The 16,314-nt window shown below is 53.4% G+C and overlaps 1 protein-coding gene across 4 annotated transcripts in view; it reads right to left on the bottom strand.

Annotated features, from left to right (window-relative positions):
* Olfm1 (olfactomedin 1) overlaps positions 1-14,473 on the bottom strand; it is a 37,573-nt gene extending 23,100 nt beyond the window's left edge. The window contains exon 1 of one of the 4 annotated variants that reach the window (XM_031369513.1): positions 13,933-14,473. In XM_031369513.1, the coding sequence (XP_031225373.1) occupies positions 13,933-13,998 (66 nt within the window). In that variant the 5' untranslated portion in view covers positions 13,999-14,473. Of the gene's footprint in view, positions 1-1,068; positions 1,513-13,932 lie in introns of those variants that run through there. The other 3 variants (XM_031369510.1, XM_031369511.1, XM_031369509.1) reach the window with 3 other exon arrangements.
* Positions 14,474-16,314: the final 1,841 nt, after the last annotated feature.

The following is a 16,314-nucleotide window of genomic DNA, read 5'->3' as shown; positions in this document are numbered from 1 at the left end:
GGAACTCACTCTGTAGACTAGGCTGGCCTCAAACTCAGAGATTCTCCCTGCCTCTGCCTCTGGGATTTAAGGAGTGAAATACCACTCCCGGCACCAGGGCACTAGGGAAACTCATTTTAAAACAACAGGAGAGGCAGACCCAATGAGAGTCATAGGTGGTGGTGGTGGGTCACACCACAGAGCCCTTGGGAGCAAAACTGGGGGAACGGAGACTCGTCCCTCACCTGTCCTTTCCATTGAGAAGGTTATACCAGGGCCCCTTTCCAGTGGCCCTTGACTAAGGGGTGGTCTCAGCTCAGCCCGCTCCATCTCTCAGTCTTAATCAGACCCTCCACCCCACCCCCAGCCATCGCTCCCCATCCGCAAGCTGCTGATGACATGGGAGATTCGATTTCCCATGTCAGAGGCCAGTAGAGAGGGGTGGGTGAAGGCAGCTGGGCAGCTGGGTCCCGCCCAGTTCCTCTCAACCTCCTCCGGAGTGGACGTTTAGATATTCGAAAGGAGATGGGAACGGGAAGGTCCCTTGGGATTTGGGGGACTCAGGTGAGATCAGAAGCTCTGATCTTCTGCCTTGGGTCCCACTCTGGGCCGGTCCAGTCCGCCTTTTACAAAGTAGGGCGAGCTGCTTGCTGAGTCCTTGCTGGACCTAGCCCACAAAGGGCTTTAAGCAGCACTCCACCCCTTACTTGCTGAGTGACCTTGGCTAAGTCCCCAAGTCCCTAGCTTCAGTTTCCTAAGCTTTGCAAAGCAAGATTTCCTAATATTAGTGGACGAGGACTCTGGACTTTTGAACCCCTCCCACCACCACCAAAGCAGGTGTCCTAAAGCCCCTCCGGGGGACCGAGCGCAAGAAGCATCGTCCTGAAACGCCAGAGTGCGGGTGGCAGCCGCAGCTGGAGGCGTTGCTTGGCTGTAGGGCGGGTGGTGGGCTCGTGACCCCGGCCCCTCCAACCCTCCCTCCCAGGGTGACCCCATCCTGTGCCGCACCGCCGGGCCAGCCCGGGGCTTCGACCGGAGAGGTGGCAGGAGGGAGGAGGGGCCGCGAGGGCTCAAGGCGGGCGCACTTACGCCGGTGCTGCGGTCCAGCGTCCCGCCGCTGGCGGCCGAAAGCCGGGTGGTATTGAGGCCCACCAGCGAGGGCAGCGTCTGGGACATCCAGTTGGTGATCATGGCCATGGTGCTTAGCACGACCCCGATCTTCAGCAGCGGCACCGACATCGCGCCTCGAGTGGCCTCCTGCGCCCGCGCCGCGCCGGCGCCGGCTCCCGCGCCCCGGGCAGCCTCAGGCGGCGGGCACCACGGCGGGCAGGGGCGCCCGGCCGCGTCCCCGCGCCCCCTCCGCCCGCCGCCGCCCGCCCGTCTCTGCCTCCTTGTGCGCACTGGCCATCGCCGCGCCGCCCCGGCGCCGGGAGGTGACCAGGCAGCCCTGCCCGGCGCGCGCTGCCTGCCCGGGCTGCCCGCGGCTGCAGCGTCCCCGCGCTCCGCTGTCGAGAAGGGCCACCGGGTTCTGAGCGCGGCGCGGGCTGTGCGCGGGGGCCGCGGCCGGGGGGCGGGGACAAGGCCGGGCGGCGGCCGACGCAATCTGCCCAGGAAATGGGTGGATTTTTCCTCCGAGCTCCGGCTCCGCGCTGCCCCCTGGCTGCAGGCAGCGAGGTCTGCAAACCGGTAGGCCGAAGAGTTAGGGTCACCAAGGAGGACGGATAAAACGCCGCCACAAACCGTAAAAAAACCCCAAACACCAAAACCAAACCAAACAAACAAACAAGCAAACAAAAAACCCCTCAAGAGTCTCGCATGGCACCCATACACAGCCCTGCCTCCCCAGCTTTCTCCGTCACCCTCATGGCTCTGTCTCGTGAAGACCCTGCTTGTGGTCAAGGGTCTCCTCCCCTGCTGCTGGGCTTGCCTTCCCTGGTGGATCGAGTCCAGTCAGTTTGGGGTGTCTCCTAAGCCCCAGTAGGAAAGAAGCGCTTGGGTGGCATCTCTAGTGTCAGCGCAGGAGTAAGGAGGTAGCTACAAAGTGAAAGACTCTGCTGGGAACCTTGGATAACTACCTCAGAGGGAGGGGACAGTTGGAAGTCCTAGCAGGGGAACCCCCTGGGCTTCTGGGATCAGGTTTGAACAGAGAGGGACTGGAGGGGGGCTGGTATGTCCGCTGTGTACAGTAGAGGATGAAAGAGAGAGAGTGTGCCCACCTACCATCAGCTGCTACAAGCACAGGGCTCAGGTGGAACTAGAGGGACCACACCCACGATTGTGGGCCATGGTATGTGCATTGGCGGGTAGAGTGTCTGGCATCAATGCTGGTCAGATGGACAGGGGTCCCTTTCAGGGACCCAGCTCAGGAGCAGTCAAGCCTCAACAGTATTTGTGCCAAGACTTGTAAGTCAAAACACAACAGCACAGCTGGCAAAACATAACTTCATAGTGCTTTTGACTCTGAAGCAGCCCTCTAAGCTGAGGAAAGCCAGGTTCTGTAGGCTTTTCTCCACGTTGTCCCAGTCCCAGCAATGAAAGCCAGCTTACTCGCACTCCTCCAACCCTCCACTGCACTCTTTCCCACCTGGTCAATTATAGACTCCCTGGATGGGGGGTCTGAAGAGATGTCAGAACAAAGGTGTCTTCCTGGTGTCTGCCAAGAGTGATATGACATCTTCCTGGGGCTTGCCTCTCTCGGTTCAGTCCTCATTTGCAGAGAAAACTTCAACAACAGCCAAGATGATTCTGGCCTGAGAGCTGGGCGTGAGCCCTGTTGGCTCAAGAAGTCAATTGGAGTTGTTTCTCTGGTTAATGCATGGCATTCATTGGTGCCTCTGGTTTGGGTCAGGTGCCAGAAAATTACAACTGTTAGGGAAGGGCACCATCTCTCAGTGAAAGCTGGTACTGCAGGCCAGTCACGCCCAGTGGTCTTGCTGGATTCAGCATCCGGAGACGCAAGGCTCTTCCCTACTTCCCCTGCCAGGCATTTTCCATGCAGGTTCGGGCCGTGGCTGTGTCTACTTACTTGCTTCCAACTACACACAAAAGTAAGGAGTGCTAAATGTTTATCAGCAATTTCAAATCCAGCCCAGTCCAGTCCACAAAATTCTCAAGCCATCTCAGGAGTCACACCTTTTATTGAATACCTACTTAGTGGAAGATACAAGGTGCAGCATGCCCTAAGCTCTGTGTCAGATGCAACATGGAAACCATAACTGTCTGTTAGGCACACTCCCTGGCCAAGCACCATTAAACCTTTTCATGCTCTCTAATGGGCAGATGTCCCTCCCAGAGGTCAAGTGACCTTGGGGTCAAGGGAAGCTCTGCCATGAACTTTCACGAGACAGTGACCTAGCTAATGAACCTTATTGTGACTCAGCTCTCTCATCTGTAAAATGGGCCTGACAATAGTAGAGTTCCCCTGTGATATGTTAATGTAGGAATAAGTCCAATCTGCTCTGGTGACAGTCATTGTCACCTTTTCAAATGACAAACATGGGCTCAGCCAGCACCTATGCAAGGCAGGCTGTGAAGCTGGGCTTTGATATGAGGTGTGATGGCCCTGAGCCCTCTGGCATGCCTCTGGAGGTGTTGTCAGTCAAATACTACAAGTAGTGGAAGTAGAACGCCCCATAAGGAGAAATCCCTTCTGGGTGGGGATTTATAACCATATAGATATAGCCATATAGCCTTATTACGAGAGTGGTTTGGAAGAGCTCCTGACTCTGCTTTAGGTGAGTGATTTCCACAGGATTCACCATTGCTGCTCTGAATTGGAGGAGCTTAACTTAGCTGGGCATTTGAAAGGAAATGGAATTCAGGGAGTTTGCAACAGTGAAGCTTGGGTCTGGTAAGATAGTCCCAGGAATGGGCAGGTAGCCTTTAGTACCACTGGCCAGGAACTGTCTCCCACCCTCACCACAACAGGCCACTGTGGCATGACGAAGATTCGACCTCCAGCTCATAGTTCTTCTAAGCCTATGTGGGGAGCCAGAGGTTCAGGTCTCCCCTAAGACATGGCTAAGAAGCACTCAACATAGTTTATCAACTCACATAGAATGTACTGAATGGGAACTGGCTGTGGGGAACCCAGCTGACATTGAAGGACAATCATTAGGCCAGGTGGAAGGACCCTACCCACACTGATGCTTGTCAAAACTGGTCATCACCTCAGAATGTGTCTAAACTGAACTGAAAGAGAACTGAAGAAACACACATCTCATCATTTCGTAATGTGATTGGAACAGAGGTGTACAGTGAATACAGAATTACCCTTCCAGCTCCAACCTGCATCTGATCCCCCTTTACCAGAACTAAAGTCTTTCACTTGCACCTGAGCCTCTACACCTGAGCCTCTACACTTGCAGCCACACCTGAGCCTCTACACTTGCAGCCACACATGAGCCTCTACACCTGCAGTCAGTCACACATGAGCCTCTCACTTGAACCTAGCTCTCTCAACTGGTGCCTGCACTTGTGTCTTTCCACATGTACCTGAGCTTCTCCACCTGCACCCGTACCTAAGCCCCTTTCATGTAAATCTGAGCCTCTTCACTGTTACCTGAGACTCTCTACCTACATCTGTGCATCTCCACCTTTATCCACACCTGAGTCTGTCTTACCTGAATTTGAATCTCTCTACCTGTACCTGAGCCTCTCCACCTGCACCTGAGTCTCTTCACCTGCACCTGAGTCTCTTCACCTGCACCTGAACCTCTCCACCTGCACCTGAGCCTCTCCACCTGCACCTGAGTCTCTCCACCTGCACCTGAGCCTCTCCACCTGCACCTGAGCCTCTCCACCTGCACCTGAGCCTCTCCACCTGCACCTGAGCCTCTCCACCTGCACCTGAGCCTCTCCACCTGCACCTGAGCCTCTCCACCTGCACTTGAGCCTTTCTACCTATATCTGAGCCTTTCCACTTGTACCCCAGTCTTTCCACCTGTACCTGAGCCTCTCTTACCTGCATCTGGATCTCTCCATCTGCACCCAGCTCTCTCCACCTGTATCCCAATCTCTCCAACTGTATCCTAGCCTCTCTCACCTGTACCAATTTGCTCCGCCTTCACCCCAGCTGAGAGGTTCAAGCTAATCCCTTCTTACTCTTCCAGGTCCAAAGCAAAGTCCTGCTCAGAGTCTTTTTTCCTCCTGGCAGGAGGGTCTACTGTCCCTAAGGCATTTGTGAAGGACATCCGAAAGAGTTGGCATTAAGTGACATTTGATTTAGTGTTCTACACAGCACTTCCAGAAGTGATCCTTAGATTGGGGAAGAATACAGGCATTTACTTTAAAGCATCCAAACTTAAGCCCTGGTTTCTACATGATTTCCTTTGAAGCAAGGGCTAGCCCACATTTACCACTGAATAATCATCACACTGACGGAGCAGGTGCTGTGCCCAGACAGTCCTACGGATTTGCCATCCGGGATGTCACTAGGTCCTTTCAGAAGCTTACAGCGGAGTGCTATCCCCAGCTCTACCTACATATGAGCTGCTTGGCTTTGGAAGATGAGCAGATTTGGCCCAGGTAGTGTGGAGAGACAGTCCATTCTCAGAGCAGAGACCGTAAGCATGGTAGTGCCCCTGCCCCTTGGCACCAGTCTCCTGAGTGCCAGGAGTGTGTAACCCACACAGCTCTCATCCTGATGTCCCAGGGAATCAGTCGGAGCCCTCTGTGGCTCTTGCTCTTGAAGTTGGTAAGGTTTCAGAAGGCCTGGGGTTCTGTTCCCTGTGGTGAGTCACACTGCCAGATATCTAGTCTCATGCTCTTCCCTTACCAGTCTTGGCTTGGAATTTGCAGTTGTATCAACAACCAGGAAACAAGAATGCTGACCTCTCTCCATAGCCTGAATTCCTCAGCTCTGAAAGAGAGGGCCAAGTCTACAAGCTGGTGCAGGATGCTTGCCCAGACACATCCCTCCTGCCAGGGGCTAGCACTTTCTATGCAGAGGGTGAGGAATGCTAAGGAACTACTTGACAATGACAGGACCATGAAGGATAGGCATGCACAGTACACTAGCACCACCTCACCACCTGAGAATGGAGGCCCCAGGGCAGGAGCCTGCTCAGGTGTCAAGGCCAGCAGTGACCACCTGGAGGGAAGCAGGTCTCTAGTTCAGTTCTTGATGTTCCCTAGCAAAGGATAGTTCCATAAGACCAAGTCTGGATGACAGGTTGAGGTGTAACAATGTCTACATGGCCTATTCCAAATAGCTTAAGAAGAACAGGAGAGGGGAAAGAAAAGAGGGAAAGAAAAAGATCAAAAGGAAGGAGAGCGAGGAAAGGGGCATGGGAGAGAGAGAGGAAGAGACAGAGAGTAACAGAGACGAGAAGAGACTGAAGTAGAGGGGCTGAAATAAAGACACAGAGAAATACAGAGATAGACAGACAGATAGAGATAGATAGACACTGAACACAGAGAAAGGAAGATGGAGACAAAGAGGCATACTGAGAGGGACAGAGAGGGACAGAGACAGAGAGGGATAGAGGCAGAGAGGGTTAGAGACAGAGAGGCATGACAGAGAGAGCAGAGAGAGAGAGACCAACAGGGGCAGAAAGACTAATGGAAGCGTTCCCACATGGAGCTACTTCTTTCCCTATACCTGTCCTTCTCATCTTTCTCTGAGGCAGACAGAACATTCTGGAAATAGGAACATGATTGCATTTATCCCAGGACATTCTTTCAGCAGTCACAAAAGGCCCAATGGGTAGCCAGGCCATATGTCTCCCACATGAGCCCATGTGTGTTCTCCAGAAGCATAGGGCTTTGGGAGCACAGATAGGTGGAGCTGTGCTCCTCACCCCCATCCCACCTCAGCCTGGCTCCTTGCACTCTGAACCACCCATAGGCCAAGGGTACATGACCTGCCATTGTTGGCCTCTCTGAGCAGCCCTAGGGCTACTTGAATCTTGGTGCTCTTGCTCTCTGCCTATCTCATGTGTAGTGACAGAAAGAGGAGCTGTCTTTCCCTGTGGCCCTGAGTGAGAGGGCAGAGGTTTTATGTCCAGCACCGTCATGGGCCAGAATCACACGGCAGCCACCAGGAGCCATTGAGTTTGGAGTTTATCAGTAGAGCAAGCAAGACAGCTAATCCAGGGACCTGAGGATTGTGTCTTTCTCTTCTATTTTGGTTTCAACTATTGTCTCCCAGTGACCAAGTGCCACACCCTCCTAGCAAAAGACTCCACTGCCCTCAGCTGTCCCTAAGACAGTGTTCCCCACTGATACCTGATACCTGGCTCATTAAGTGTGTGCTTGCTCTGTTCATGCAAAGAGTGGGCGCCATGCTGCTCCCTTGGGCCTTAGCAGGGCCTCTGCCTCTTTCTAGCCTCTTTACATTAATGTCTGTGTGAAGGCTCAGCCCACATACTCCAACTGTCCAGTAAAACTGGAGTCAAACCCTGGGAGTGGCACTTCCCAGCGGACACATTCCCCTTGAGGCTAACCTGCAGCTTCTGGGGGCTATAAAGACTCCATCTCCTCCTTCCCAGGAGAGAGGAGTCGCCATAGCTGAGGATGGGCTGGCTTCTCTGGTGGTAGCACCTGACCTAAACGTGAGTTAAACTATGCATGATTAGAGACAACACATTGACTAGGGGTGACCAGCAGGGAGTGGAGGAACATCGAGATGTCATACCTGCTCAGCAGCGGACCCTGATGCTGTCAGACTCTGGAGACTAAGCTACTGCTTGCCAAGCTTGACTTTCTCTGAACCCTGTCTCCTCTGCTGTATGGCGGCCCATTGCTGCAGAGCCAAAGCTGAGCTACGAAGATTCTCTGCTACCTCTAACAAAGATTCTGCTGTCTTGGGGAAAAACTCCTGCCTATGAGTCCCTATGACACTGATAAGCACAGGACATTATTAGTCAAGCCTTCTCTATGATTGCCACACACAGCTGAATCACAAGAATAGACTCAGGCCAGGCAGTACCATGTAACAGGGCAGGGGCAGCCATGTGTTGGGTGGGTATCTGGGTGTAGGGACTCACATACTAAAGGCACAATTGCTAGAAGTGCCTCTGCCCATTTCTTTGACCCTCAGATACTACCAGGTATCACCCGCAGCTAGTGGGAAGTTCCCTTCTCAGAGCCTGAAGGAGAGCCATTCTGTATCTTGGGGATATCTCTGAGCAGGAGCATAAGTCCTCAGGGGTGAGATGTCCACTTAGACCATGGGATTGGATAGAATTGTTTTAGGTAAGTACAGTCACTACTGGGCAACTAATCAGAGATGCTAAGAAATCAGCATCCCCTGCCCCGTGTGTGTGTGTGGGGGGGGAGGGGTATGTTAAATGTGTTATAGAGAAATGGTCTTATTCAGTAGGCCAGGCCTCAAACTCAAGGCAGTCCTTCTGCCTTTGCCTCCCAAATGCTGGGGTTACAGGCATAAGCCACCACACCTGGCTTCAGATTTTATTTTGTGATGGGGTCTTGAGTATTGCAGGCTGACCCCAAACTCACTATGCAGCTGACACCAAGCTTTGGAGCCTCCAACCTCCACTACTTCTCAGGTGTCCTCCACCAAGCCCCATTTTAAGTGATACCAAGGGCAGAACTTGAAGGGCTTGTGTGCATGCCAGGCAAGCAGGCCACCAACTGAGCTATATTTTGGGATTTTAGTTCTGTGAAACAAGAGATAGCTATGTTCATTTCTGTAAAGAGACCACTCTCACCAGCTGTCATCTGAGCTGTGGCCTCGAGCTTTAACCCAGGTGCAGAGAACAGAAGATGGTCTAGGCAGAAAACCTATTCCTGAGAATCCTGAAAGAAGGGCGGGTCACACATAGACATTGCTGATCCCTCTGAGGAGGCCCAGGTCATCCCTGCACTGCACAAACTGCACAGATCTGCCAAGTGGTGGGGCCACACCCATGCAGAGATTGGGTGATCTAGAGAACTGCACATAGGTGACATCTGTTCCACATGGCTAGGTTCTACTTGAGACTCTTGGGATCTCAAGATTCTGCACTAATGCTAAAAAGGCTCCAAACTCTCACACAACCCTTGGCATTGCTATGAGTCTGAGCCAAGAAGCCCCAGCATACATTATCAGATGTCCCTGAGTCTCAGCAGGCAAGAAGACCCACCTAAGGGCTGAGCCTTAGTGGGAGGGCAGAACCCCCGATTATGGGGTTCAGACCCAATGTTGGTCTCCTTTGCTGCTTCCCCTTGAATGACAGCATCTTGTCCTACAGCTAGATAGCCACCAACAGCTCTGCACCACAGAGGTTGGTTTGACCCCGGGGACACAGCAAGCACCTTCTCTCGGGTGTTTCATGACACAGAGCTGTTTATTTTTCTCTCTGTTTTAGCAGACACCTAAATTTTGGGTGTCAGACAGAGCTGGGGCTGCATCTGCCCCCCCCCCCCACAGAGGTTTTTTTTTTCCTCCCTGAAACTCAGTGTCCTCATTTTAAGAACAATGGAAACCCCAGGTCATAGGGACACTATGATATGAAAAGCTCAGTACCCCTATTTAAGCCTGGTGTAAGGATGACCCATACAGTGTTAGCCCTCAGCAATGGCTGACCTACCGGTACCCTGAGTCCCTGGGGAGCTTCTCTAGCTGCAACAATGTGAAAAAGAGTAAAGGGGGAGGGGGAGGTCTTACTTTCCACCCCATACCCTCTGTTGGACTGCAGTGCTAACTTGGGTCACCTGGAGGTGACTAGCCAATGGCTACTGGTCTCTGCCAGTCTCACCCTCTTTCAAGGCTGCAAGCTGCTTCTCTCCCCATTAGGCCAGTTCAGGCTCACAGTTCCCTGAGCATCTAATTCAGTGTAGCTGGTAATTAGTTTTGTATCACCTTATGTGGCAATGCTCACACTGATTCCAGGGCCTGATAACTCTAATAGTAAATGCTACCCAAGGCAGACAACCACTAACTAGCTTTTGATTGTGGAGGGAATGGGAAGCAAATTGCTCTGTGTGTGTGTGTGTGTGTGTGTGTGTGTGTGTGTGTGTGAGTGTGTGTGTGTGTGTGCACGTGTGTGTGTGTGTGTGTGTGTGTGTGTGTGTGTGTGTGTGTGTGTGTGTGTGTGATTTACAGCACTCTGTCCATCTCCTCCACCCCCATGTTCTCCAGCCTCCCTGTGAGCAAGGTAGGCCCATGTTTCTGAGTGCTGTGTCTTAGGAGATGGCACTTGTGTTCAGAACTATTCCCCCACCCCTGAGTAGTGCAAAGAGTGAGTTCTGAGATAACATCTGTAGGAAAAGAGCCCAGTCCCGCCTGGCTCCCTGTCACCCTCCTTATCACACAGTCTGTGTGACCAAGGCAGGTGAGGAGTTGGGGGTGAGGGAAGGGCTGGGGAGATGAGCAAGGTGTCCAAGGGACCCCCATGATTCAGACCTCCTGGGATTCCAGGAGATGAAGTTAACATCACCCAGATGCTGCGTCTCTACGTGTCCCATTCATGGAGCTACCAAGTGCCCAGTGTGGGCCGGGGCTTGTTATATCTGCAAGCACCTACCATGACAGCCCACCAGACTCCAGGATCAAGTACACAGAAGTCACTCAATAAAGACAGAAATGGAGCAACAACACAGTAGTAGTAGGCATGAGGGAAAGCTCTATGAGCAATTACAGTTTTGGCCTTACTAGGATATCAAAGACACTGGATTGTTAGTGAAAGCTATGCTGGGCTGGGTGTGACGGCTAATGAGGAGCTGGCCCCCCGTAGTCACCCGAGCATGGGATATGGGAGAAGGGTTCTGGGCCCTTTGTCTACAGCAGCCTCTGCAGCCCCCTTTCCCTTCTCATCTTCCTGCATGGGCTCACTCAGAAACAACTCTAGCACCCAGCTGGGATATCACCCTTCTCTCCAGCTTCTTCCATTGACAGCTAGAGCACTTGGTGCAAGCCACTCTTGTGTTAAATGGCATGACAGAGCCTCAAATCTTCCCACAAAGTATATTGTCTCAAATGACGGTGACAAGGACTTGGAATTGTACATCACCATAAGCTCAGATCTGAAAGGGGCTAGATCCAACCAGTTGGTGGCCAAGGAAGGCTTGTTACAGAAAAGGGCTACTGAGTGGAACAGATACAAGAATGGAACAGGCTGGCTGTGGGCAGATAACAGAGAAGTTGATGAGATCATCCCATTTAATCTTCCTTCTTCTAAAAAGAAGGTCAGACTCAGAGGTAAAGACCTGACACAGTGCTTAGTGTGACTAGTAAGAGCAACCTCCCTGGTTCAAGGTCATTGCTGCAGGGCTTCCCAGCCCTTACCTAACTCCCACAGATCAGGATTCTATCTAAGCTGAGGCTTGAGGTGGGCTGTGTGTGGACCTGGAGACCAGAGAGCCCCAGTCATGCCCCCAACCCAGGACTACAATAAACAACCCAGTGCCCCACTGGGAGGCTCAGGATGGTGTGTCACGGACACTGGCCTCAAAGAGCACCGATGTCAGCTTTTTATTATAAACCACAGAACAAAGCCACACCAAGCAGCCTTCTGTCTGAGGACAAAGTTCAGAAGGGCTACGGCTTTGCATGGAGCAAACTGTCAATCAGTACTTGGCATTTGATTGAATGGATCATCTTGAGCCAGCTGCTGGGAGAACAGATGGCCCAGCACGTGCTCTAGGCCCCCACGTGCCTCCCTAGATCCCTCAGGCAACCCTCATTATGGGCTGGGATGGCCTATCCATCTCCGGCTGGTTCCCATGCCCACCTGTACCAGTCCACACTCACCACCCTGGGATCTTAGGTCCCCAGTGTTTGGAAGAGCTGAAAGCAAATGGGGCTGTGGGGAGCACTTTCCATGGCCTGGGGGTGGAAGACAGATGCTTTCTGAGGCCCAAAGGTATCTGAGTGTTTCCTGTCACAGTAGGATTGAAAAAACAGATTTCCAGGTATGGGTACCCTAAAGGACCAGTGCAGCCCAGCCTCCCACCTCAAGCTGTCACAGCTGACTGTGAGAGCTACCTGTCCCCATCCCAATGGGGTCCCTGACCACAGAACCTAGGCAGAGAGAGCCGAGCCTTCCTGGACTCAACATGGTTGGGTGATTTGAGAGATCTTGGGTCATGAGACTTGGTGCTGAAATCCCATCACTGTGAGGGTAACAGGTTTCCAAGGCAAGGTTCTACAAAGGAGACTGCAGAGGCCCTGTTCAGAGAAGTGAGGAACCCCAGGGCTCAGATTCTAAGAAACAACCTTCCAGGCAAGCAAGTCACAACTTCATTGTCTTTTAAACACTGGCTTGGGGCCTCGGGAGCTGGCCACGGTCCTGAAGGCAGCTCGCAGGGAGGGAGAGATTTCTGGAGCCCAGAGGTGAGGTTACTGAGTGTGGAGGGGTCTGTTGAAGGGCCTTGCTGGAGCACGGGCTCTGTCAGGATAAATGGGCAAACACCATCATAGAGACGACAAAGCATCTTACTGAGTTGAACTAAGTTTTCTCCCCATAACAGCAGATCTTTGAAAAGACAGGTAGAGGATTTAGGGAGGAAAAGCCTCTTGTAGTTGGATAATTGAGAGGTAGAGGTTCCCAGACCGGGGGAGGGGGGAAGTCATTAGGGTAAAAGGGTCTTTGAGGAGAGTCGCTTCCAAAACCACCCAGGACCAGCTATCTTTATGCAAAAATGTGTTGGAAAAAGACATTGCCCTTTGTAAGGCTGGCACTCTGCTAAGCAAGATCTGTGTGGCTTTTTTTGGCACACAGGTGCATGTGGTGTGCATGGTGTGTGTGTGTGTGTGTGTGTGTATGTGTGTGTGTGTGCATGTGTGTGTGTGTTCACTCATCTATCCATGCACTATGCTCAGTCAGCACCCTCCTCCATGCTTTATTCAGAGGGACCAAGGAAACTCCCTTTCCAGAGTTCCACAAAGACCCCCTCTAGGGCTAACTGGATGATTGTCCAAGAAGCTCCAGGCAAAAGTCACAGAGGGCAAGTGGGACAACAAATCCCACTGTCAGGTCGAGTTTGAACTGTGTGTCCTGACATAGCCAGCCAAGTCAGCAAGGGCTTCCAGGTGAACAAGGGAAGCTCGCTCCAGAGTCTTCTGCCTATGGTCTCCCGACTGCTTTCTGGTCTCTCCTTTCTCTTTTGTTTCCTCTTTTATTCTGAGAGATGGACAGAGGGAGGCAGGGAGGGTACGGACACCTGGGGTTGGGACCAAAAGGTGGGCTGCCCATCGACATCCTGGACTTTTGACTGCCAAGAGTCGGGGGGGGGGGGGTTCTTAACTCAGACCAAGGCACAGTGGCACCACACAAAGGGCATTTTAATGTCACTCCTAAGCAGCCCAAAAACTGGCAGGCTCTTCCCTGCCAGCCTGAGCACCCTAGTAGCAAAGCGGCCTCCCAGCTGGGAGCTCACAGCCTCCCAAGCTGCAATTTTAAAATGGAGAATACCCTTCCAGACACACACTCTGGTCGGTACATTGTTCTGGACGGATGAGCGCTGGACATCTCCAGCTTTCCCACATGCACACAGCGCATCACTCATGCCTCTAGCCGTGTGTGGTCACAGCCCCCAAATCCTCCACAGCCAGCCAACAATGCACCCGAGCGCCGTGCAGCTGCCCTTCCAAGGCTTAGTGGCACCATGCCCACCGCGCAGAGGGTAGCGTTGTTCCCAAAGGGACAGTCGGGCCACCCAGGGGGGTGTGTTGGGAGGCAGGAGTTAGGTACCTCCACTAGCAAGAATGCCTAGGGGCTTGGCTGTCGCCTCTGTCTTCCCTACCAGATGATAAACCCAGGAAATGAAGCCCCCAGTTTGCCTTCTGAACTTCTCAGGAGTGGGGAGGTGGCCTTGGGAGAGGGGATGCTGTAACCCTCTGATCCAGGGCTGGGAAAACCCAGTCTCTATCAGTCTGCACCCCTCCCTCAAGCCCGGGGCCGGCCGGCACTCCAGTCCCCTTCTCAGCCCCAGCCCCGGGGAGAGCTCCCCGACTTTGCCCGGCTCACGGTAGCCCTGGCAGAGGAAAATGGCGTTGGTCACACGTACTTGGGTGAGTTCGGTGCCCATCACCAGGAGGACCAGGAGGCTGAGAAGCTTCCGGGCCGGTTGCATGTCTCACGGCCACTCCGACGTCCTGGCGTGCGGGGCCTGGGTGCTGGCGGCCGGAGGCTGCGGGGACGTGGACGCGCTCCCGGCTGGGGTTGGGTCTGGGGCTCCGGCCGCTGCTCGGGCTCCGGCGGCGCCTGCTCAGCAGCCGGGGCGGGCGGCGCGCGGGCTGTGCTGCGCTGAGCCTCCGCTCTGCATATTTATGGTCCCGGTTCCGGCGCGACTGCCTCTCGGGCAGGGCTGGGCTGGCGGGGCGGGGGCTGCGCTTGCTTTCCCTGCGCGCCAGGCGGGTCCCCGCGCTCCCGGGCTCGGCGGAGAGGCGCGCCCTGCGGAGCTCGGCGGCGCGCTCGGGCTGCAGCGGTGCCAAAAGTTTGCACGGTGAGGGGCGCAGGCGGGGGTGCGAGCGGGGGCGGCGTCGAGGGACCCGTGTGCCTCGCTTGTGCGGGGAAGGGAGGAGGGAGGGCGGCGGCCAGCGGGGAGGCAGGCTGGGACAGGATGTGACATCAAAAAGGCGGGGGAAATTGAACTGGGCCAGACAAGTCTATCCTGGCCAGCCTTAGACCAAGGGTAGCTCTGGGACCCACTCTAGAGACTCAGCCAGGGACCGCTGAGTGGTGACAGGATGGCACCCGGGGAATTACCCAAAGAGGAGGTGTCCAGAATGGGTGAAGTGACATCCTCAGAGGCAAGGTCCCATAATCTGCACAGGTCCCTCCTAGATGACCCTTAAGAATCAGGGTGACAAAGATGTTTCCAGAACAAGCATGGAGGGAAAGCCGAAATCTGGTCACCTGAGACGGGAAGAGGCCTTTCCCCATTCCTGTAGGGTGGTCGGCTAGGGGCTGAAGTGTGGGCAGGGAGAGGTGCTGTGTTGCATACCCAGGAGGGGGTTGAGATGGACGTCTCACCTATATTGGTGTGTGTGGCACCCATAGAGGTGCTGTGGAGTCTGTCTTCAGGTTGTCATCCTCTTTACCCCACATACTCAAGAGAGGAGCACCCAAGAGGATCCAGAAGAGAATCCTCCAGCAGGTCTAGGCCATCTAAACCCCTGTGGGCCTAACCTGACCTTGTCCCTTGTCCTGGCCCTGGAGTCCCCCAGCTAGGGTGGAGATACCCTTTTCTCATTTTCTCATGTCTCTTGTACCCAAAGCCTTAGACTGTAGGGGGCTTGTCTCGGGGCCAGGCTTTTCTTCCATTTAAATTGTACACTTTTGGGGGAGGAGTTCCCGAGCTGTTTGCCTAGAAGCTTAGCTGCGGAAGGCTTTGAAAGCATCTCATGATTTGTTCCCATTGTTTTGCTTTCAGTCTTAGGAAAATGAACTCTATAAAGAAAATCCCCTATAGCAAATAGCAGAGCTATGAGGGGGTGTGGCTCCAAGTTTTTATGTCACAAGAGAAGATGGGGGTACCCTGGGGTGGGTAGGGTAGGTGGAAAGGGTTGGGGGGCTGTGGTGTGGGACTTACCCAGGGAGTTCCAAGCAAGATGGGGTGTGACTTTCTGTGTGGGTTTCAGGAGGGGCTTTTCAAGGGCCAGTCTAAACCCCAGGGAGCAAACTAGCAGGGAGGCAGGCCTGGTCTATGTTTTGGAACATGAGTGGGCCACGAGGTGGCCTCTTTTAGATCCAGTGGCACAAAAATGGTGTCATTTAACATCAGTCTTTCTGTGGCTGGGTGAGGTTCATCACCTTGGTAGCACTTTCCTTCTCACTGTAGAGAAGTGTTTCATTGGGCGGGGCTATGAGGGTGGGTGTGGCCATGAGGGTGGACCTTGTTTCTCTATCCACTTGATCAGGGATTATTCACATTTGGGTGTTTCTCTTCTTGACTATTGCAGAAAGCTGCTATGGCTTTTGAATGTAAACACCTGTCTCCAGTGCAGCTTTCAAGTCTGAAGAGAAATGGGCCAGATGGTTGTATAATTTGAAAAGTAAAGGTGAGCTGAGGTGATGGTTCAGTCTGCAAAGCACTTGCTGCTGGAACAGGACGACCTGAGTTTGGATCCCCAGCATACTTCTAAGAAGCTGAGCACACCTGTAGTCCAGTGCTTGGGAGGTGGAGGCAGGGGGTTCCCTTGGTTTGATAGTCTGGCAATGAGATCTCCAGGTTCAGTGAGAGGCCCTGACTTAAAAGACGGAGGGAGACAGAGATATTTGATGTTGTCCTCAGGCCTACATACACACATGCATCCACGCACACACACCCACATACATACACACACACACACACACGTATATATACACACACACATCCACATTCACAAACCCACAAATATATATGCACACACATGCACACATACAAGCACATGTGCACAGGCAGACA

This window comes from Mastomys coucha, unplaced genomic scaffold (genome assembly GCF_008632895.1).
Source record: "Mastomys coucha isolate ucsf_1 unplaced genomic scaffold, UCSF_Mcou_1 pScaffold15, whole genome shotgun sequence".
Lineage (NCBI taxonomy): Eukaryota > Metazoa > Chordata > Mammalia > Rodentia > Muridae > Mastomys > Mastomys coucha.
The sequence above is the reverse complement of the archived record's forward strand: the minus strand, read 5'-3'. Positions and strand labels throughout refer to the sequence as shown.